Source organism: Mytilus edulis, chromosome 7, assembly GCF_963676685.1.
Source record: "Mytilus edulis chromosome 7, xbMytEdul2.2, whole genome shotgun sequence".
In the NCBI taxonomy this organism is placed as follows: Eukaryota; Metazoa; Mollusca; class Bivalvia; order Mytilida; family Mytilidae; genus Mytilus; species Mytilus edulis.
Window position 1 is genome coordinate 40,619,992 of NC_092350.1, and position 25,566 is coordinate 40,645,557.

Genomic DNA, 25,566 nt, shown 5'->3' on the forward strand with positions numbered 1-25,566 from the left:
TACCAGTTTCGATGGGTAACTTATGGTTACCCGTACGAAATCTGCAATATGTTATTCTATCTTTATCATTTAAAATATTCAGATATTCCTCAAATTCAAAATTTTTTTTATACAATTTGTAGGCCAAACCTTTTGGCGAACAGTCAATATCAGCTCTCCATTTCTGTTGAAACTGATCAAATAACTTTTGTTTTAAACTAATACCCAACCACTTAGAATTAAAATTTCCTTGTGACAACCATATATTGCTGTATCCACATTTATCTAATATATCTTTAATGCATTTCAACCAATCTGACCTAAATTGGTTGTCCGAATTTTTCAATAACACGTATTTGTATAGTATTTTAGCAATCCTGTTATCATCCCCATTAACCATTTTTGACCAAAAATTAACCATACGCAGCTGTATATATAAAGACATGGGATAAATACCAAGTTCACAGATTTTTCGAACTGAAAATTTATAATTAAATTATACGTCATGCATGTATATGGGCCTTTGAAGCTTACTGTTTGATGTGAGACAAGACACCGTGTTGAAGACCGTACTTTGACCTAGACCTATCATGGTTTACTTTTACAAATCGTTACTTGGATGGAGAGTTATCCATGTGGGACTCATACCACATCTTTTTATATCGATTTAAAACATTTAGAATCTGGATTGAATAAAAATTGCAACGAACTATTGTGTTAAAAATCATACTGTTTATACAAAAGTGCAGAATTTTATTAAAGAGACCAATCGCTTTTCATAGTTTATAGACATTATGGTTAAATATATATCAATAATAATGTAATTACTTTTTGTTGACTTCGAAGGAAATTGTTTATTTTTTCCAAAGACATGGATCATCAATTTGATTTTATTATAAAATCCTATCAGTTGACAACACCAATTTAATTTAATTGTTTAAAATACAATAATGACTAACCTTTTGGGTGAATATTTATTCCAAGATTAAAACAACCTATTAGGTAGGTCTGTCATAAAAAAATTACGGTCAACTCGACTTTTAGGAATCGATGAACCATGTTGTTTAAATTCTTGTTAACTTCATGTCTTTATATTAATATTGTTTATGATGTTCTTATTATGTATTTCATTTTTGTTCGGTTATTCATTATTTGTATGTAATGGAGTAGACGTTGATCAAAGTTGCAAAACTTGCGTCTAATCCTATTGTCAATGTTTTTGTACAATAAAATATGTTTAAACTAAGTAATTTATATGAATGTCATGTTTCCCGTCGGTATATATACGGCCTTAAAAAAAACCGAACCGAACTTATTAGTCCACAAGCGCTCATTTTGGCAAAGCTTTCAGGAATTTTGGTCATCAATGCTCTTCAACTGCGGTACTTTGTTTGGTCTTTTTAACTTTTTTGGATTCGGGCGTCACTGATGAGTCTTTTAGACGAAACGCGCGTCTGGCGTAAATACACAATTTAATCCTGGTATCTATGATGAGTTTATTTACAACCATTGGGTCGATGTCACTGTTCGTGGAGTTTTAATTCCCCTAGGGTATCACCAGCCCAATTATCATTGATATGGTCATATTTATAAATTAATTGTTTACAAAAATTTAGAATTTTTGAAATACTAAAAGGCTTTTCGATTACCTTTAATAACTGTATGTGGCAAAACTTTTAGGAATGTTGGTCATCAATGCTCTTCAACTTCGTACTTTATTTGGCCTTTGAAGCTTAATTGGATTCGAGCGTCAATGATGAGACTTTTGTAGACGAAACGCGAGTATGGCGTAAATACAAACTTTAATCCTGGTATCAATGATGAGTTTACTTCCTCAGAATCCTTGATCATCCTTGGTCGTGGGGCGCAGCAACAAAAAATGAGCGACTTAGTTAATTTTGATTAAATTTAATTTTAGTTACTTTGAAGTAAGCTAAATAAAAACCTGCGTTTTTTTTTATTATATCTTTGTTCTTTTTGTTTACGTCAGACAAGTATGAATAATATAATCATCATGTCATTATTTTGGTCAAAGTGAAACTAAAAGTAGAACGTGGCTTTCAGGTCAAAGTTGAAAGTAGAAATTCTTCCGCAATTTTAATAATTTGTATGAATGAATTTTTTATGCAGTTAATAAGTAGATATTATAAAGGTACAGCCCCTTTTGATTATCACGCTTACTTCATCTGTAATTAGCTTTTCGTTTATATTAAAAGAAGCCAAATAATCGTCTTTCTGCATATTGTTTACCAAATTGTGAATGTAAACATTTCCAACCACAAACCTATAAGCGAATAACTGGTCGAAAAAACATTAACAACATACTATAAATAGTAAATAAATGCTTGTGTCATCATCTTGAAGTTTCGATATTGATAATATGATAATTTACTTCAATGTTTAACAACAGATTGATTTTGTCGATAAATTAGAAGAACTATTTATTTGCGCGTAGCCGAGCACTCGCTTTGTAAACAGATCTAATGGCAGGTTGTGGTTTATGAAAGGCAGAAATGGGCCTTCCCGCTTCTAAGAGGTGGTTCCTTCGGACAGCTTTCGTGTTCTTCCAGATCTGCTTTGGAGGAGGTAAGAAAAATAGTCTTGTTACTAAATTCATAGATAATTTATCGTGACAACCTCTGATTTCCCAATAATTCGATTTGATCTACTGAAGCATCGATTTTTGTTGCAGGTTCTGAATATGGCGGATCTTTGGAACCTCTTGCAGCATCATCAACAAGGTTTTTCTCGGCAGTTGACAAATTATTACAGCGTCACATACTTGGAAACCTGCCAAAAACCGAAACTCACCAGATCAAAGATATATATAAAAATGGAATTAAAATAAACTTGGGAAATGTAGAAAGGTTTTGGATGCCAGATGGAGATTCAGTGGAGAAAAGGGGAGGTCGTGTGAGAAGATCATATGTAGCTAGATATCCATCAGTAGATAAATATGACCTTACTGCACCAGTCCCTATTGATTACATACTTGTTGTGGTAATTTAATTATTTTTTCTATAATCATAAATGCACAAAATTTGGCATGTTGCACAATCACCACTGTTTACAAAATGTAATTTACCTCATACCTCATTTGTGCCAAGGATTTTGTTCCGAGTCATGTTCAGTGCAAGAGTAAATTAGATTTTCTTATTAAGTAACGTGTCATAATTGAAAAGGTTTGTTGATAATTTGTTAAAATTTGTGAAAGCTTTTTTAACAATAGACAGGAAAACTTTTGTATACAGGTAATGCATACATTTTGTACATGGTCACGATGGTATACCTGTACCTGGAAATAAAAAATAAAATGAGTGTATAATTACTTTGCAGTCGTCAGTTCAATTTTAACTGGGAATAAAACAAATCTTTTTTAAATAAAAGCCAAGTCCATAGCAGTCATACTTTAACATGTTTAAAATGCATTTTTTTCTGTCAAGAACATACAATCATGACAATGTTGTATCAAATCACTAAATAAAGTTACTGCTATAAACTGATAAACTCTTTTAAAGAACTGGAATTTCAGTGAAATTATTTATATAAGTTATTACTTGATTTAACCTAGAAAGTTTCATTAAATATGTAATTTACAAAAAAATTATCCATAATAGAAGCCTTAAAGGGGCACTGGCTACGAGATATATAAAAATCTAAAGTATGATTTTTATTGTTCAATCCTTAATGAAAGTGAAATAGTGAAATAACAATTTGCTTTTATCAACTAAAATGGTTCAATTTGGTCAAATTAAGCTAATAAACATTGATAATGAATTATTCACTTGCAAGTGAATAATTTGACCTCATTAAATCCTTCTCATGTGAACTCCAATTGAACCCTGTGGAATGAGATAGAATAATGCATGCATTGTCCGTGTATGTTATTTAAAGGAAAAGAATGTCAACATTGAAAGTGAAACATTTTTAGGTAAATAATTTGATTGACTAATTCGATCCACAAAAATCTTTCTTGTAAAGGTAAAAACGACAATAAACATAGATTTTTGATTTATAAAACAAAATTGAACAGACCTATAAAAATCCAACTGCACGAGGTGCTTAATCTATTAATATTTGTTAATGTCTACATCACTAATATGGTCCTATAAGATTAACTCGATAGTTAATTGGATAAAATCTTGGCTAAGATTCTTACGAAACGAAGCTACATCTTATTGAGACCATGTCCTATAAATTCTGTATTTTATACTTTTGGTAGTTTGGAAAAATGTTTTACATTGTTATAAATAAAATATGAGAATTTGAGTAAAATTGGTGAACATGAATTTGGCAGCTAGTGCCCCATTAAGAATGTACTTAGGTGAGGTTTCAATATCATGTCAAATGTTCGAACTCCTTAGTGTTTTTCCATACAATACAAGGTAAAATATTTTGCCCCATAACAACCATTTATTTTTTTCTCATAAGACTTAATAGCTCATGAAAGGTCAATTACCAAAATTTTAGAACATTCTTGATTTTCTTTCTTTTTTTTTGAGACCTAAATAATACCAATGCAAATATAAGGTAGAAGTCCAAGTCAGCCTTTTCCCGCCATATTTTAAATCTCAAATATCTCGAAAAGGAGCTCCATGACCTGTCAATATTTTAAGCTTATTTTTATCCTTAAAGAATGCTCTACCAGCTTATTGTATCAATTTTATATTCTTGATTTATTTATTTTCACTTAACCACACCTAAGTACAACCTTAAACATTTTTGGAGACATTTCCCTGAGGTGTACATGTACATATCAATGGCTTGCAATATATATAGCAGAAGGCATACTAAAACTCATTTTGTTTCGTAATTTCACAGTAAGGATAATATTTCTTATATATGATCAGGAATTTTTCAGTTAACAAAAACATATCTGATTTAAATGATTAAATAACATGTTCATGATGTTGGAAATTTAAAGCTTTTCAAAGATAAGTAATCAACTATTATCAAATTCCTGAAGAAATAGTTTCAGTTGCCTTGGAGATTTTATTTTCAATTTGAATGTTATTATTACACGCTGGGTACATATCTCTGTTACATGTTTAATTGAAAAAAAAAAAGTATTTTAAAGGACCATTATTACAATGTACATGTTGTTAATCTAAAATCTAATTGTCATGGACTGGTGTTTGTCAATACATCATTTGCACAGAGAATATATTTATAAAATCATTAATGCATTTAATTATAAAAAAACATTGATTGGTGATTGATGTTAAATACCACTTTCAAAATGATTATTCATTGTTATTGGCTTTATCTTGATGGTCAAGTTTTAATTGATGGAAATTGAAATTGAATATACATATAAAGTTTAAAAATAGTTGGCCATGAACAATAATAGTGTGGCAAAAACAATATTCTAATTGCCCTATATGCTAGACATACCAATACAAAATGGAATTCATTCTCAACACATTGCATATTACAACATACACACAGACGCATTTCTCTTGGTATATCAGAGAAGCAACCAACTTCAACATTTAGTTTCAATGTACCACTTCATAGTTTTGTAAGAATGTTAATCTTATTAATGTATCTAAAATAATTTTCAAGACAAAAATCAAACTTAATACTTCTATACACACTTAATTTCTCACAGTCACATATATCTGCTGACCATTTTTGTAGATATTGGTCTTTAATGCGTGTCTTTATATATAACATCAAACAAATATATCAATATTATTCTGATCAATCCAAATTGAGTATGCATGTTTATTCAGATTCAATAGTTTATTATGCATTTGTTATATAGACCAGGGATGATTCAAGTACAACGCAGAGTCAAAGTTTGATTAAAAAAGAAGGACAAACAGAATTGAGATAGTTTTATTGTCCATCATTTGACATAATGACAAAAACGTCTGCTTACCTTAAAGTTAAGTAATTCAAAATAAAAAATTTTGTTACTGTAAATTCACTGAGTGAATCTATTTGACCTTGAGAATCAGTTTGTTGATATCTCAATGGTGTACAGTGCAGTGGCTGATTCAGAAATTTTCATAAGGGAGATTCCTAAAAAACAAATCAACCAAATCTCCCCCTCTAAATCCCCCTCTGAAATGAGCCACAAATCAATTCATTCAAACTTAAAAGATAGTACCTGGGAAGTTTTGTGTAAAAGCAAGTAAAAACAGCTTCTGAATTTACAATGATATATTAGTGACTACTACAATGTACATGACATTTGTTGAATATTTTTTGTTTGTTTCAAAATTCAAATAGGTAACACATTTTTTACAAAATGATCAATTTCAAGTTTTGGGTAAAGACTGCACAAACACATTTATTTTTGGTTGGCCTTACTATTAAACTTTAAAACGAAATGAGATGGATTAATTGTAACGGGTATCTGAAGATTTTCTTCAAAACCTATCTTTTTTACTGATTTTAAATAGTATTATATCTATTTTTATTAATGTATTTTGATGAAAAAGGTACATGTAATACCAGCCAGGCATTTGTCAGGGTCAGATGTCATATCCAACTTAATGCAACAGACCCAAATGCTTTATCATTTAGTTTCTTAGTTTTCTTGATGACCTGAAAACGAAATAAGTTAAAAATGGCGACCGAAAAATCCTGATCTTAATGAAATGACCGAAATTATTACTGTAAAAAAAAAAAAAAAAAGACCGAAATCCCAACAAATCATTTCGGACTTTTGAGTTTCCAAATCAGTCATGACTGGCATATATGACCGTTTCCGGACCCTTGATTTTCTTTAGTAAATGAATTTTAATTTTAAGATTCTAAGCTAAAGGCATTGACTCACAGGGACTTGGTTAATCAATGTTTTTATACGACCGCAAAAATTTTAATTTTTTGGTCGTATATTGCTATCACGTTGGCGTTGTCGTCTGCGTCGTCGTCGTCGTCGTCCAATACTTTTAGTTTTCGCACTCTAACTTTAGTAAAAGTGAATAGAAATCAATGAAATTTTAACACAAGGTTTATGACCACAAAAGGAAGGTTGGGATTGATTTTGGGAGTTTTGGTCTCAACATTTTAGGAATTAGGGGCCAAAAAGGGCCCAAATAAGCATTTTCTTGGTTTTCGAACTATAACTTTAGTTTAAGTAAATAGAAATCTATGAAATTTTGACACAAGGTTTATGACCACAAAAGGACAGTTGGGACTGATTTTGGGAGGTTTGGTTCCAACAGTTTAGGAATTAAGGGCCAAAAAGGGCCCAAATAAGCATTATTCTTGGTTTTCGCACAATAACTTTAGTATAAGTAAATAGAAATCAATGAAATTTAAACACAAGGTTTATGACCACAAAAGGAAGGTTGGGATTGATTTTTGGAGTTTTGGTCCCAACAGTTTAGGAATAAGGGGCCCAAAGGGTCCAAAATTGAACTTTGTGTGATTTCATCAAAAATTGAATAATTGGGGTTCTTTGATATACCGAACCTAACTATGTATGTAGATTCTTAATTTTTAGTCCCGTTTTCAAATTGGTCTACATTAAGGTCCAAAGGGTCCAAAATTAAACTTAGTTTGATTTTAACAAAAATTGAATCCTTGGGGTTCTTTGATATGCTGAATTTAAAAATGTACTTAGATTTTTAATTATTGGCCTAGTTTTCAAGTTGTTCCAAATGGGGGTCCAAAATTAAACTTTGTTTGATGTCATCAAAAATTGAATAAATGGGTTCTTTGATATGCCAAATCTAACTGTGTATGTAAATTCTTAATTTTTGGTCCAGTTTTCAAATTGGTCTACATTAAGGTCCAAAGGGTCCAAAATTAAACTAAGTTTGATTTTAACAAAAATTAAATTCTTGGGCTTATTTGATATGCTTTATCTAAACATGTACTTTGATTTTTGATTATGGGCCCAGTTTTCAAGTTGGTCCAAATCAGGATTCCATATCAAGTATTGTGCAATAGCAAAAAATATTCAATTGCACAGTATTGCACAATAGCAAGAAATATCTAATTGCACAATATTGTGCAATAGCAATTAATTTTCAATTGGAGTTATCTTTCTTTGTATAGAATAGTAGTTGATCATATATGTTGGAAATTTGCCAGACATGACTATGATGTCATTTTCTATTTTTATTTGCCAATAACTTTATGTAAATGACTTCATTGGAAATTTGCCAATATAAAATGTTGCTGGTGAAGCTTTTTTCCCTTATCTTATCTAAAATGTTTTTAGATAATGTATGTTGGACATTTGCCAGACATGACTATGATGTCATTTTCTATTTTTATTTGCCAATAACTTTATGTAAATAACTTCATTGGAAATTTGCCAATATAAAATGTTTCTGATGAAGTTTTTTTTATTGTTTTATACAATAAACAATTTATATTCACTTTTACTACCAACCAATCTTTACCATTCAGTGATAACAAGCACTTTATTTTACATTTTAATATTTTATGATGTATTTAAAAGAGTAGTTATTGTTGCAAACTCCATTAGAAATTTGAATTGATATCAGTTTTCAACAGCATAGTGAATTGCTCAAAGGCAAAACAAAAATTTTAAGTTCATTAGACCACATTCATTCTGTATCAGAAACCTATGCTGTGTCAACTATTTAATTTTAGATTTAAATAAGTTTGAAGAAGAAATCTTTAATTGATTTGTAAAATCCTGACATTTGTTTTGTGTAAAAAAAACCAATGTAATGTCAAAAATTTGATCACAATCCAAATTCAGAGCTGTATCACGCTTGAATGTTTTGTCCATACTTGCCCCAACTGTTCAGGGTTCGACCTCTGCAGTTGTATAAAGCTGCGCCCTGCGGAGCACCTGGTTTATATTATGTATTTGACGATGCCATTGATATTTCTTTGTTTTCTAGCAATGTGCACTTTACTATCAATATCAGTATACAGATATGGATAGTAAAGTGCACATTGCTAGAAAACAAAGAAATATCGATGGCATCGTCAAATACGTTAATAAAGTACATGTAATACAAATAGACAGGAAATACTAAAAAAAATATAAAAAACATTGATTAACAAAATTTTAATCTGCTAACCGAGTCCCTGTGCATTTACTATGGTAAATAAATAACAGAGTGTGTGAATGGAACAAAATTTTCTAAAACTGTGTCCAAATAACTTTACAGCTTTTGATTTTTCTGAATTGTTTACTCTTTTGAAGCAGTGATCCAAAGAAGCAGTTATAATCTCAAAAGAGTGAAGTTCTCTGAAATGTTTGTTTGAATGATGGGTACTATAGGAGTAAGCACTCTTTATAAAATTACTTTTAATCTAGAACATGTCTAATTTAAGTGTACATCAAACTGGAGGGTTTTCTGTTATTTTGACATTTTATCTTATTTATGAGTACTTCATTGCTTTATCTTGTTTATAACTCAATGTTTTTATTGGGGTTGAAACATGTCAAACATTTTAAATTGTTGAAATTATAACAAAATTGGGTCTATTTAGAATTCTGCTATCAAATTGTTTTGATTCAAGTAGACGAATTAAAGGGAATTATGTTTTTCAGTTAAATTTGTAATAAATTTTGTTATGGATTGACAACTATAACTTATCTGTCCAAATAAGACAATAGAAGTCTGAAAAACCTACAAATAAAATTTTGGTTTTGGAAGCAATGTCATGAATGTGGTAGAAAACATTAGAGGCCACTTTTGGTTAATAGTTATACAAGCAATGTGATGTTAAATTTTGTGAAGTGAAATTTCAATTTTGAACAAATTTGTTCCCAATCTGTGGAACATGTACTAATAATTCAGTCCCTCCCCATAAGTGACTCCCAATAACTAGAGACTACAAATAAAAAAGTATCAGGATGGGTGCTATCTGTTTCTGTACTCATTCAAAACAGATCTTGTCTTTTATGATATGGATATAGGAACAATAATAGATCCATAAGGGGGGTCCTGGTCCCCGTACCACTTTATCTGCCTCGAGCTCTGTCATAACTTTAATTGCATGTAGTTTTAATCATCAGTGATATTGTTACAAACAATTATCTCTGATGAATGATATCCAACAAAAAAAAATAAAAAGTAAATATTCAAGTTTGTTTTTATCTTGTATGTAAAAGAAGTATTGAGTTTATCAACAAATGAAATATGTCGGTCAAAGTGAAATATAAATGTTATTAATAAAATTTATATTTTTACAATTTTCTTTTACTTAATTAGTATTTCTTATGTCATTATCGTTTCAATCTCACCATGCACATGTACAACAATGTACAACATAAGAAAAAATTTAAAGAGAAAGAAAACGAATCTTAAATTTCATTTTTTTTTTTAATTCTAAATAAATTTTAAAAGGAAACATTGTTATCATACACACATAACAACTTCTTTCATTGGTTTTTATTGTGTGATTATCCAATCATAGAAACTTGATGTACATGTATTATGGTTTGGCTTCAGTTATAAAGTGTCTGTGCTACATACAATGAACTTTATATGAATTCTATATATATATCCAACAATCATGTTTCTGTCATAATGCAATAATTGAAAATTTTTGTTTTAATGCTTAAGACATTTACAGAATGGATACCTTAAATGGACCATATGGTATATTGACAGTTTTGCCATGATTTAGACTGATAAATTTTCTTTGCAATCATAACACTTGACAATGTTTATCTTAAGATCTGTAATGCGTGGGCGGTAAAAAATATGTCTCTTATGACCCTATTGTATTGATTATGTTCTCCCATTTTACGGAGTTGTATTACCATACTTATTTAGTGAGAATCAAATCAAACCTTCGGAGTCAAGATCTGCTTATAATGGCAAGATAACTAGGATATTTCAATTTATTTATTGTCATACATCAATCAGTCAACAATATTTTTAAAGATCATTATAGATTATGATAGGAGTTTTATGTGTTCTAGAATGGATATTCATTGTCATATTTACTCACTCTTTCAGTATAGTTCATGGAGTAAATGGGTCATATCTTTGTTATAATCATTCATGGCAATATGTAAACAGAAAGTCATGTATTTAAGTTATTCATTTACTTGAAGCGGTAATATAAATTATTCCTCTTCATTGGCAGTCTATCTATTTCTCTGTAATTGTCATCAGTTGCAGTCTGTCTCAGTCTGTCTATTGCTCAGTAATTATCTGTCTGTCTGTCTATCTGTCTGTCTGCCTGTCTGTTATTGTCAGTCAGTCTGTCTATCTAATTGTCATTGTCAGTCTGTCTATCTAATTGTCATTGTCAGTCTGTCTATCTAATTGTCATTGTCAGTCTGTCTATCTCAGCCAGTGTCAATTTGTCTATCTACTTGTCAGTGCCAGTTTGCCTGTCTTTCTCAAAGCCACTGCCAGTCTGCCTGTCTCCCAGTCATTGTCAATCTTTCTCGTCACTGCCAGTATGCTGGTCTCTCAGTCTTCAGTCTCTCAGTCGTTGTAAATCTGTCTCTTTCTTAGTCACTGCCAGTCTGCCTGTCTCTCAGTTGTAAATATATCTCTCTCTAAGTCGCTGCCAGTCTGCCTGTCTCTCAGTCATTGTAAATCTGTCTTTCTCTAAGTCACTCCAGTCTGCCTGTCTCAATTTTTGTCAATCTGTCTCTCTCTAAGTCATTGTCAGTCTTCCTATCTCTCAATTGTTGTCAATCTATCTTTCTCTAAGTCACTGTCGGTCTGTCTGTCTCTCAATTGTTGTCAATCTATCTTTCTCTAAGTCACTGTCAGTCTGTCTGTCTCTCAATTGTTGTCAATCTATCTTTCTCTAAGTCTTAATTATTCTCTCTGTCTCTTAGTCATTTTACAGTCTAGACAAACATTTTTGTGTTTCTTTGATTTTTTTGGGATCAGTATGGCAAGCTATTAGTACCTTGTAGCTTCTAGTTATTAAATATACTAAATATTTTGGGAAACATATTTGATTTTCCTTCGTTTGTTTCCCCTTTTGAATTTTCCTTGGAGTTTTGTATTTATGTTATTCACTATATATTCAATTTGCTGAACAATCAAGAGTCAAGGATCTAGTTTCAAATGTGAGAAATGAAAAACAGACCTTCTTAAGACCAATTGATTTTATTGTGTGGGTGTCCATTACATACAATGCAAATACAATTATCTTCTTTTGACATCTATTTTGTTTTTTGTTTGTTGTCTCTTTATATTGTGTGTTGATTACATGATAGAATATGGTATATAGTAAAAGATGGGGATTTCTGAATTTGATTATAATCTGTGATGCTATGAATTTTCCTTAGACTATGAGCGCATTTGTTTCTAACCTAAACGATGTAAACGATTACGCGCGTAGTCGTTTAATCCATTTGTTTCTTACAGTTTTTGGTCAACGTTGACATCGTTCACATAAACGATGTACGCGCAAAATAGTCGCGTAGTCGTTGATCGTTTATCGTTGAGACGTGTAAACGATAAATTTGTTTCTGCATCTGTCGTTTAAATGATTACGAGCACGTGTTGTTTTCATAAAGTCCTGGTTATTTATTTCCCGCACTTTTACCTGTTTGTTTACAGTGCGTGAGTGTAATCTATTTCTGTCTGACTACGCGGGGTCGATAAAGTTTATTAAACAATGTATTTGTTTCTAGCAGCTTAACGTTTACTAAACGATAGTCATCGATGACAAAATTTCGGGTTAGAAACAAATGCACTCTTATATTACATATGTAAGAAAATAGATTACAGCTGTAATTTAAAGTGCTTTACATTTCTATAGAAAAACTTTTGTTGCTTTAATTTTAAAATTATGTCTACAAATGCTGTATTGGTTTTGCTCATTGTTGAAGGCTGTACAGTGACCTAAAGTTGCCTACTTCATAATTTGGTCTCTGGTGGACAGTTGTCTCATTGGTAATTATATATATAATCATACCACTTATTTTTATAAAGAACATCTACTAGCACAGTCATTTTACTCCTCCTTCTGAAGGGAAAACAGTTTGTTTAGCTTTTAACAAAAATTATAGATGTATTGAGGCGACTTACATAGGCAATTACCAATAACTTTTTTTTCTGGGGAAAAGAAGGCTGTGTAGATTTTGGTTAGTAAAAAGAAGGGAGACTTATTTACGGTAGGTAAAATTAAAATAGAAGTGAGGCTAAAGGTTTATAATTGATTCTACAGTTGTTTTTAAAGATGAAGTTACACTGTGTGAGGATGACCCAAGGTCAATTGGCCAAAAATAAATTACAGCTTTTGCTTATCATGCACACCACTGCATTGAGGTCCACTTAGTCAGAGAGAAATTTTTGTTGGTTTGCTGTATTTCTAAAAACATCATCAGAGCAATTGAATTGGCTCCTGATGTTTTCTAACAATTGGTTCCAACAAAAAGATATTGATGTTTTCCAATAAGAGTTGTTTTAAGTAATATATTCCAATACCTCTGTAGATTTTCATAAGAAGATTACCGCAGACATCAAAAACAAAGATCTTTTTTGCAATGTCAAAGATACCAATATAATACTATTATGGATTTGTAAATGTATCTCAGAAATCTGTCTAATACAGATAAATATAGAATAACCATTGATTTTTTTGGCTCAACTCTAGAAAATCTTGATAGCTTATAATATATATAACTCATACACAGGTGTTAATTATTACTATGAATTATCAGTAATTAATATACCAAAGTTCTTATATGTGAAAAGCGGAAATTACACATTAAGAATGAGAATATAATAGCTATGTTGATGACTTGATCAGACAAACATCACACAAGTGTTGTTAACCTACTGTAACTATTATATATTGAACTTTTTTTTTGAAAAGTCTCATTTATAATTTATTAATTAATGAGAAAGTCAGGCATGCAAAAATTTTGCAATTTGTTGTGTTGTTAGGGTTGAAAGATTCGGGCTCTCAGGTGTGAACAAGATGTTTGTTTGTAATAAAACTTCAGTTGTTAATTTACACACTTAAAAAACATTACCATTTTGTTTTTTCCAATTTTACGTAAAACTAATTTGTTTGGAAAAATAAAAAAATGAAAGCAATTGTTTTCATAACATTTGAAGTGTGAGGTATGACATGTATGAATAGAGATCAGCTCTGGTTTTTTTTATAACGGTACAATATATGAATAAGGAGATGTGGTATAAAGGCCTATGAGACATCTAAAGGTCACCATACAGCGTTTAACAAGGACTTAATCCGATACTGTTTAGACATTTGCATGTCAAATAGCCCTAATAAATAAAAAAAAAACTTAACTAGAAGAACAATGTCCTTATTTGACAAAAAATTTTAAAAGATAAAAAAATAGGACAGACATGAACCATTATGCACCAGAATGTTTGAATTTTGTTTTTATTTTTTCTAGGATCTGGGTATACAAGTTAAAGATTTGAATGAAACAGCATTACGATGGCTTGAGATTGCATTCGCAACAAACCTAAGCCTGCCATTAGAAAATGTGGTCACTCAGAAAGTTGGAGTAAGTATGTTATGCAACAAAAACTAGCCATATCAAATAGCTTTATTAAAATAGTGAATTATAAGTCAATACGAATTAAATCATATTCTAAAGCATGATGAGCTATTTAAATGTTTGAAGATAACATAGATATAAGAAGATGTGGTATGAGTGCCAATGAAACAACTCTCCATCCAAGTCACAATTCGTAAAAGTAAACCATTATAGGTCAAAGTACGTTCTTCAACACATAGCCTTGGCTGACACCGAACAGCAAGCTGTAAAGGGCCCAAAAATAACTAGTGTGAAACCATTCAAATGGGAAAACCAACCGTCTTATCTATATTAAAAATGAGAACTAGAAACATGCTTGCTTTATGCTATGTGAGTGAATTTGTCTTGTGATTTCAGTAGCTCTACCTGAGCAGCTTCAATGGTTTTAACACCTAATTTTTGTTAAAAGGCTCTTAAAAAATTAGGATTTTCTTCCATATCTAAAACTCTTTCAAGATAATTGAACAAGTATCATTTAGGATGTAACTATGGAAATGTTATTTTAATTACTCAGTCAAAGATTCCAAATTATACTTTTACAAAAAGTAAAAATATGAGAAAGGATTTGATAAAGGGGGATGTAGAATAGAGTGTTGGAAAACAATGACTTCAAAAGGCTATTATAAGGTCATGGGTTTGTCACTGTAGAAGGTTTTAGAGTCGTGGGCAGATATGAAGTTATTACATGAAATGATTGTTTGGTCAACCTGGATGCAGTGACACCACTGCTTATTATTTTTGACAAGGACATGTTTGGTTTTTGTCAAGCCTGCAACTTTTGTTGCAGAAAGGTCGACATAGGGATAGTGATCCAGCGGCGGCGGCGTTAGCTCACTTCTTAAAAGCTTTATATTTTAGAAGGTGGAAGACCTGGATGCTTCATACTTTGTATATAGATGCTTCATGTTACAAAGTTTCTGTCAGTCACATGTCCAATGCCCTTGACCTTATTTTCATGGTTCAGTGACCACTTGAAAAAAAAGTTCAAATTTTTTGTAATGTTGAATTCTCTCTTGTTATAAGTAATAGGATAACTATATTTGATATGTGCGTACCTTGCAAGGTCGTCATGTCTGTCAGACAGTTTTCACTTGACCACGACCTCATTTCATGGATCAGTGAACACAGTTAAGTTTTGGTGGTCAAGTCCATATCTCAGATACTATAAGCAATAGGGCTAGTATATTCGGTGTATGGAAGGACTGTACGGTGTACATGTCCAACTGGCAGGTGTCATCTGACCTTGACCTCATTTTCATGGTTCAGTGGTTATAGTTAAATTTTTGTGTTTTGGTCTGTTTTTCTCATACTATATGCAATAGGTCTACTATATTTGTTGTATGGAATGATTGTAAGGTGTACATGTCTAGCAGGCAGATGTCATGTGACCTTGACCTCATTTTCATGGTTTAGTGGTCAAAGTTAAGTTTTTGAGTTTTGGTCTTTTTATCTAATACTATATGCCATAGGTCAACTATATTTGGTGTATGGAAATATTTTATGATCTTTATGTCAGTCGCCGAGGTTTTATTTGACCGTGACCTCATTTTCACGGTTCATTGCATTTTGTATTTTGGTCTATTTTTCTTAAACTATAAGTAATGGGTCAAATATATATGTTGCATAGATGCATTGTTAGCTGTACATGTCTGCCTGGCATGGTTCATCTGACCTTGACCTCATTTTCAAGGTTCATTGGTCTTTGTTTAGTTATCTTGTTTAATGTTAAGTTTATGTGACAGTTGTAATAAAGCTTAGCTTTATACTTAGGACTATCAACATAATATCAATAATTAGTATAGAAGGCGAGACATTTCAACGTGTGCACTCTTGTGTTACATTTAAAGAAGTAATTTTTTTGTTTATTTTTTTTTTAGTACCATGGAAATACTGTAGAGATGTTTTTCGTCAGATATGGACGTCCAGTGACCACATTTAGTATTGAAGATTTGATCCCAGTCAAAGAAATCATCAGTCTCAGGCTGTTGCACACACTTCAACAGACCCTACCATTCTTAAACATTACCAATATAAGACCACAAGTAAGTCAATACTTTACCCATGTTATTATGAAGGATTCTTGTGTATTAGTTTTGCATATGCACTGAAAGAGTTATTTTTGCATCCAAATGTTTGTTGTACTTATAATACTTTTAATATCTTACTTTTATTATCTTGACTGCTCAGCAATTCCATCTTTCAAATTGTAAATCTGTATCTCTTAGGAGAGGAAAAAGATTTCTTTTGGTTTCAGGATCATTTGGTCCAAGGTCAAGGTCACAAGAATCATAAACAGTCACAAATAATTGATTTGTAATTTTGTTTTTGAAAGAAACATCTTAACCTTATCAAAGTGCTAATCTAATGAATTAACACCTCAAAACTGCTAAATATCAGCCGCAATCTGGGAGTATATATCAGAATTTTTATTTCTAAACTAATTTGCTTTAAAATGTTCATAGGTGTTTATACCTACAATTAATTTGGTAAGTTTTTGTTTATGAATATATATAGAACAAGGGAAGAGGAACTAATATTTTTCCGAAAGGCCAAAATTAAAATGATTATTTGCCATAGTCAAACGAACCTAGCAAACAACGTTATACATGTTATATAAACGATATTGTTTGGTTTTATTTCAACTGCAGGTTTTTTTTTGGCTAATCTCTAATAATTTTGCTAAAAGTTTTGATACATGGAGATAGTTTTAAAGCACTTTTTGATCATGTTTAATTTCAGGTTGGAGTTATGGGGTTTCATTCTATAGATTTGGATTTTTCAAAAGTTTTATTAAGATTTGTTTTCTTCTTCATATCTATTAATTCCTAATTGATATTATAAATTTTTTTTAATTCAACATTTTTAAATTTAAGGACTGCCCCGTTGATCTATTATTTCATTCTTTAGTTTTACAAATTTATTGATTGAATTAAAGAGCATTGTAAAAACAAATGTTTCAGGCACTCTTAGTCGATTCTGCTGCTTCTTTTGGGTATAATGGCAAAGAGTTTTAATTTTGGCCTTTCAATTCTTGGATGGGATATGGTAACACCTATTGTTTATGTTAATTTTCACAATGCAATAGTAGTTCAGTCATGGTGAAAATCAAATATATTTTTACAAAAAATGCTAACATTTATTCAGAATTTGTATCAAAAGCTGTTGTTCTGTCATTTGGGTGCATGTGACAGAATTTACAATAAAAAAAATGTAAGAATTTATATTTATATTTTTATATGTATAGATAACTTGATCATATAGTCCTTGCATGAAGCTAAAAATTACATTATTTAACAATATGTCAGGGTTAGTATAAGGATCATGACGACATGGTGATGGTTTTTTTCGGTATTTTTTTTTCATTTCAACATTTGTTAGTATTTATTTCTAATTTTATGGTTGCTGTTCAAATTTACTTGTTGCATGAAACATACACAAACATGAGAAAATTAGGAACTTTTGCCCAAGATGTTTGGAAATATATTAGTCCAAATAAATATGATTTCTTGAAAGTTTCTTTTTTCTGTGATGCTTTCCTACTACAGGAAGGCGTCACTGAAAAAAAAATTAAAATAGCCTTTTAAAGACGTCATAATGACTAAGGAAGGCGTCACAGACAAAAACAAAAAAAACTTTCAAGATTTTTCATAATTATTTGGACTAGAAATATATATATTGTAAATTCAGATTTTTTTTGCCATGTGCTTATTATCATGATTAATATGAAACATTGGTATATCATGATATACTTTGAAAAAAATATATAACCTCTCATTTGAATTCTGATAGTATTTGTACAGATCTAGCATTTTCTGAAATAACAATAATTGTTTTTCACATTTTTGTCCATTGTTCATAAATTATAGTAATAAAAAAAAAACTAGTATTTTATTGAAGTATTTGACATATACATAGGAGATACTTTAATTAAAAAAATTACAGAATGGGTGTTCACCTCTTAAATGAGCTGGATAAAGAATATATTGCTTGTTTTGAGTTTATATTTTTAAGTATCTAGAACAAGTATGAGTCATTACTTTCTATTTGATACTACTGTATGCCTGTGCGTAAACTTTTCTGGTTACCAATTACTAAAAACCAACTTATTTTCAAAAGTGATCTATTTTTTTGAGTTGAAAAATAATGCAAAGATAAATCGTGAATATGTGAAACTTGGATCTCCTCTTATTTATCTTCATCAAGTAAATTTTAGAATTGTGAAATTAAATTGCTGTGAATTCGGTTAGAAAGGGCTAAACACGAAAAAAATTTCCACTAATATAATTTGGTTTACAGTAATACAGCAAGTAGGGGATTACACTAGTGGAGGGATGACATTCTACACATGACACACAGTCTTATATTATTGATCCATCACATTGATAATACGTCATTCATTGCAAGCAGTTTGTGGTGTGAACATCACCTGGACATTTGAATTCTGTTTAATGAATTTATAAACATAAACAGAAATATACAGAAATAAATAAATTTGGTGTATTTACTGTTTTCTTATTGGTTAAAATTATTAGTTTTATTTTCAATGTTGTCAATTTTGATGGCGACATGCCCACTCTGACGTTGTGTATTCATACGCCAACATGTGTGTTCGTTGTTGTTGTTAATATAAATAATATAAAAAGTTCTTTAAGCCTTGTTTTTGATAGAAATTTATTTATAATGAATGGCAATAATTTATTTTGATTTTATTGAACCATAAAACTAATTTTTGACTCTTCACATTTTACATTGCAATGTGAAGAGTCAAAAATTAGTTTTATGGTTCAATAAATTCAAAATAGATGATAGCCATTCATTAAGTAACATTAATACGATATACATACATATATATACATAATAAATGATTTGGTAGTTGTCATTATTTGCTACGAATATTATGAGTTATCTTGGTGTAATTGGTGTACATTTCGATGTGTTTTACTTGTGTAAACTAATGAAATATTAACAAAAATGTGTCCCTTTGGTTATTTGACAGAGTTCTAATAAACATGCCTCCCATTACAGCACATGCTCTATAATAAATTTTAAAAAATGAAGAGAAAAATACATTAAATATTCTATGTAAAAGTGATTTTCGATCATCAATAATTCTTTCTATGTGAAAACTTGATGTATTTTCTATGAGAATATTTGATGTTAAAACATGAACAAATTGATCTTCAAAATTCTAAATAGCCAAAGTGAAGTTAAAATTGTACCATGTGACCTGAAATTGGTCAGAAAGGCAAGATTATTGTTAACATGGATTCCAATCGATAGGCTTGTATCAATCTCATTAAAAAAAAACACCAGCAAAGACATACTGTTTTGTAGTTGGAGTTTGTAAAATTTCAAAGCAAGATGATTGCTAATAGAACCTGCTTTTTATACGACTGCAAAAAATTTTTTGCTTTGTATAATGTTATCATGTTGTCATCGTCTGCGTAGTCGTTCGAAGAAGATGCATGGTTTCCATAGAATAACTTTAGTATAAGTAAATAGAAATCAATAAAATTTTAACACAATGTTTATAACCAAAAAAGGAAGGTTGGGATTGTTTTTGGGGGTCGTGGTCCGAAAGGTTTAGGAATTTGGGACCAAATAATCATTTTTATACGACCGCAAATTTTGAAAAAATTTTCGTCGTATATTGCTATCACGTTGGCCTCGGCGTCGTCGTCGTCGTCGTCGTCCGGCGTCCGAAAACTTTTAGTTTTCGCACTCTAACTTTAGTAAAAGTGAATGGAAATCTATGAAATTTTAACACAAGGTTTATGACCACATAAGGAAGGTTGGTATTGATTTTGGGAGTTTTGGTCCCAACATTTTAGGAATTAGGGGCCAAAAAGGGCCCAAATAAGCATTTTCGTGGTTTTCGCACTATAACTTTAGTTTAAGTTAATAGAAATCTATGAAATTTTGACACAAGGTTTATGACCACAAAAGAACGGTTGGTATTGATTTTGGGAGTTTTGGTCTCAACAGTTTAGGAATTAGGGGCCAAAAAAGGGCCAAAATAAGCATTATTCTTGGTTTTCGCACAATAACATTAGTTTAAGTAAATAGAAATCAATGAAATTTAAACACAATGTAAATGACTACAAAAGGAAGGTTGGTATTGATTTTGGGAGTTTAGGTCCCAACAGTTTAGGAATTAGGGGCCAAAAAGGGACCCAAATAAGCATTTTTCTTGGTTTTCGCACCATAACGTTAGTATAAGTAAATAGAAATCTATGAAATTTAAACACAAGGTTTAAGACCATAAAAGAAAGGTTGGGTTTGATTTTGGGAGTTTTGGTCCCAACATAATAAGGGGCCCAAAGGGTCCAAAATTAAACTTTTGTTTGATTTCATCAAAATTGAATAATTGGGGTTCTTTGATATGCTGAATCTAACTGTCATGACTGTGTATGTAGATTCTTAACTTTTGGTCCCGTTTTCAAATTGGTCTACATTAAGGTCCAAAGGGTCCAAAATTAAACTTAGTTTGATTTTGACAAAAAATGAATCAGTTAGGTTCTTTGATATGCTGAATCTAAAAATGTACTTAGATTCTTGATTATTGGCCCAGTTTTCAAGTTGGTCCAAATCGGGGTCCAAAATTAAACTTTGTTTGATTTCATCAAAAATTGAATAAATGGGGTTCTTTGATATACCAAATCTAACTGTGTATGTAGATTCTTCATTTTTGGTCCTGTTTTCAAATTGGTCTACACTAAAGTCCAAAGGGTCCAAAATTAAACTTAGTCTGATTTTAACAAAAATTGAAATCTTGAAGTTCTTTGATATGCTGAATCCAAAAATGTACTTAGATTTTTTATTATGGGCCCAGTTTTCAAGTTGGTCCAAATCAGGATCTAAAATTATTATATTAAGTATTGTGCAATAGCAAGTCTTTTCAATTGCACAGTATTGCGCAATGGCAAGAAATATCTAATTGCACAATATTGTGAAATATCAAAAAAAAAATTTAATTAGAGTTATCTTTCTTTGTCCAGAATAGTAAGCAAGAAATATCTAATTGCAAAATATTGTTCAATAGCAAGATTTTTTTTTAATTGGAGTTATCTTTCTTTGTCCAGAATCAACTTAAATCTTTGTTATATACAATATACAATGTATATTCACTTTTTACTACCAACTGATAAATTAAAATAATCTTTACCATTCAGTGATAACAAGCAGTTTTTTTACATCTTAATATTTTATGATGTATTTAAATGAGTAGTTATTGTTGCAAACTCCATTAGAAATTTTCATTGAGATTAGTTTTGGAATAAGGGAAAGGGGGATGTGATTAAAAAAATTGGGTTCAATTTTTCTCATTTGAAATTTCATAAATAAAAAAGAAAATTTCTTCAAACATTTTTTTGAGAGGATTAATATTCAACAGCATAGTGAATTGCTCTAAGAGAAACAAAAATTTTAAGTTCATTAGAACACATTCATTCTGTGTCAGAAACCTATGCTGTGTCAACTATTTAATCACAATCCAAATTTAGAGCTGAATCCAGCTTGAATGTTGTGTCCATACTTGCCCTAACCGTTCAGGGTTCAACCTCTGCGGTCGTATAAAGCTACGCCCTGCGGAGCATCTGGTTGTAGTTTCCAGTCAATGACTTGTGTTTAAGTGTATAAATCTCTCTGAAATGATACCACAAGTTTCCATACTACAAAGGGATGGTTATGGGGGTTATACGGCTCAAATCATTTAGCAATTAGGGGCGAAATGGGGGAAAACAAGAGTTTTTCTGGTGAAAGGACAATTTAGACAATTTAAAAGCAGTGTAAGGGAGGTAATCCAATTCCATTTAAAGAATACTGTTATATATATGTTTGAATTCCTCCCTTGCACTGCTTGAAAATGATGTATTAAGAAATTATGATTGTCTTGAGATGATTAGCTGTAAAATTATTTTTAGAAGTTACTATTAATTAATATTAATTTATACCATAACTGTATGTCATTTTATGATGTATTTAAATGAGTAGCTATTGTTGCAAACTCTATTAGATTTTTTTTAGATTATTTTTGGAATAAGGGAAAGGGGGGAGGTGAACAAAAATTGGGGTTGGGGGGGTGGTGGGGTAAATAATTAAATCACAATCCAAATTCAGAGCTGTATCCAGCTTGAATGTTGTGTCCATATACTTGCCCCAACTGTTCAGGGTTCGACCTCTGTGGTCGTATAAAGCTGCGCCCTGCAGGGCATCTTGTTATAAACTTTAAAGATCTTGATAATTGATCAAATTTCAACATAAAAACTCTTTAACTAATTCAAAACAGAGGAGAGCTGATGATGATCTAATCATTTTTAATTTTTAAGCAGATTTGACTAGATATTAGGGCTTGTTCCCCTGATCAGCCATTCTAAATTAATATAATTAATGCCCCAAAAAAACAATAAAAGACTATAAGGATTAAAATCAATTTGTTACAAGTTTGAAATTTTTTTACTTAGCAAAATTTTTTACTTTGAGGGAATTAATGAAATGTCGAAACTTCATAACGCAGGAAAGTTTGATTTAAAACAGTGATTTCATTATGTTTGTTTTTGTTGCGCTTTGATGAAGTTAAAAACTGTAACTTTGGTGTGCTGTTTCCATCAGAGGCAGTGTCAACATTATGTAGTAGTTTGTGATTACCAGTACATCCTAAGGGAAACAACTTACTACTACAAAAAAGAAATGCATATCTCTGTATCAACAGTTGATTACAATATCATTTTCTTTAGCACTTTTATTTGTGATAGCTTTCATGTTATTATTGTCCCCTGTACACTCTTGTTTTCTTTTCTTGTCGGAATTTTCTGGATTTGGAATGCTATTCTATCAATCCTCATTTTAAGAATTGGTAAAACCTCTTGTTCCAGTTTTTAAAGCAATTGCTTTTATGCTATCGCGTATGGCCATCTTTGTGACCCAGATCAGAGACTCCGCCCATATCAAGCCATAGTATTTTGTTAAACAGGCTCCTGGTCTGTCATTCTTTAACACCTATGTATGTTTTCTAATGCAATACATAGCTTGAAACTTTAAAAAAACGTTAGTGGATTTAAGAAGTTTCAGAATATGTTCTTGTAGATGTATTTTTGTATTTAAAGGGTCAACCGTTTGACTATCAAATAACATAGAAGTCCGAGTGAAAAAAAGTACATTTTTATAACTGCGATTCCGTTTTCCGCCGTTCGTACGATGTTTCAACAAAATATGGATTCATTTCAGTTGTTGATTTAGTATTGAAAATTTAACTGAATTATCTCCTATTAAATACGGTTTTATATGTTTAATTTGTGTTTCTTTAAGAGGTCAGGTGCTCTTGTTCATTCATAAAATTATCGTTCATTCATACATTTATCGTAAAATCAAAATCACTACACAGGTTAATGTGTAGTGTCAAATGATTACCTGTAATCTAAAAATAGACAAACTTTGTTTGCGCAAATAATTTAGCGGAACGAAACCCTTGTTGAAAACAAATAACAATAAGTTCGTTTTCCTTTTCTGTCAAACTCCGTAATATTTATCGATCACCTTACTAATGAAATGGACCCGTCCAAACGTAGTAGATGCCAAGTCGGTCCAGATGAAGAGATATTTCAATTTGGAATTTTCTAGTTACATAGATTGAAAAAAAGTACGTCTTTCTAAATATCATGATCAAAACTGGGAATGCATAACAAATGTCAGATGAAACCATTATCCTCGTCTTTTCAGTGAACAAGTCTACTACGTTTGTTGACACTCGACGGTCCACCGTGTTAGCAATTTTATTTCACATGTTTTCGAAATATTGAAGATCATTTTTCGCAATGTTTCCTGAAAATTGATAAATGTCAAAGCAACGTAGAGCTGTTTGTTCTTGTTCGTATAATAAAATTGAGAATGGAAATGGGGAATGTGTCAAAGAGACAACAACCCGACCATAGAAAAACATACAACAGCAGAAGGTCACCAACAGGTCTTCAATGCAGCGAAAAATTCCCGCACCCGGAGGCGTCCTTCAACTGGCCCTAAACAATACATCAGTGATAACGATTTAATGTCATGTTTGTCTGTGATGACCCCCCCCCCCCCCCCTTTTCCGGAATTGCATGAGAATTATAGTTATTTCGTACCCACATGCACTTGTTTCTATCCATAGGAAGGTCGGCTATCTATATAAAACTATTTTGGATAGAAACAAGTGCCTGTGCTCGTACCGCATCAGAAGGACATACATGTATATCAACTGAGCAATAATGTTTGGAACTTAGTTTTAAAAATGATGACAAAGTACCATTATGAAAATATTTTTATTAAGCTGAAATATATATTTATTCTTTACATGTTTATGTCTTGTAAGATATTTTATTTCTTTCCCGTTTTTTAACATTTGCGTCTGGAAAGTTGAAATGTTTTAACTTAATCATTTGTGTTAATGGTTGAATATAAATTGATAATGAAAATTGTTAAAATTAAATCAATCAAGGAAATTATTGCCCAGTTACAAACACTACCAGGGGATAATCCATGATGATTTCTTTTTGAGTTATATGTTTCAGCACATGTATATTTGACCCCAACTTTAGCCTGGTAAACGTGTTGTCTCCTTGTGAAATATAAAACATATTAAAAATGACTTTCTGCTAAAGTCTTTTATTTATATAAAGTTAAAACCTTCTTACTTCTAACTAGACAACACTCATGTCAGGTTTAATTATTATATATATGTGAATGAAAAATAAAAGTCCCCAAACATTAACATGACAGCAATTGCTTTTACAGCCTTTAAGGCTTTGATTTATAATTGTAATAACCATATATAAAAAGAAGTGTTAGCATAACTGTTGATGGGATCTTCTGTTAAGTATGATCAAAATAGTTCAATGTCGAGAAAATTATGTATGAATTGTCATTTGTCCTATTATTTTTATAATTATAGACAAAGGGAGATAAATCAATTCAAAATATTGCCTTGAGAACTAAAATTTATAAGTAATACAAGATCTATGAAAACCAATTATTGAGAGGTTTAATCTCAGTTATTCAAAAATAAGTTATAAAGCAGTTCCCTTTGAGTATTGTGTATACAAGGATATTGTGTCTGCTTAGAAAAAAAGGGGGACACATTTCCACATTGCTTACTAAAAAAGAAAGTTCTT

At 31.0% G+C, this 25,566-nt stretch overlaps 1 protein-coding gene across 2 annotated transcripts in view; it reads left to right on the forward strand.

Annotated features, from left to right (window-relative positions):
• The first annotated feature begins 2,414 nt into the window (after positions 1-2,414).
• Positions 2,415-25,566, forward strand: part of LOC139481476 (tyrosine-protein phosphatase non-receptor type 5-like) — a 45,965-nt gene continuing 22,813 nt past the window's right edge. The window contains exons 1-5 of one of the 2 annotated variants that reach the window (XM_071264842.1): positions 2,415-2,565; positions 2,672-2,979; positions 14,276-14,389; positions 16,300-16,464; positions 16,885-16,908. In XM_071264842.1, coding sequence (XP_071120943.1) covers positions 2,493-2,565; positions 2,672-2,979; positions 14,276-14,389; positions 16,300-16,464; positions 16,885-16,908 — 684 coding nt within the window. In that variant the 5' untranslated portion in view covers positions 2,415-2,492. The remainder of the gene's footprint in view (positions 2,566-2,671; positions 2,980-14,275; positions 14,390-16,299; positions 16,465-16,884; positions 16,909-25,566) is intronic. The other variant, XM_071264843.1, reaches the window with a different exon arrangement.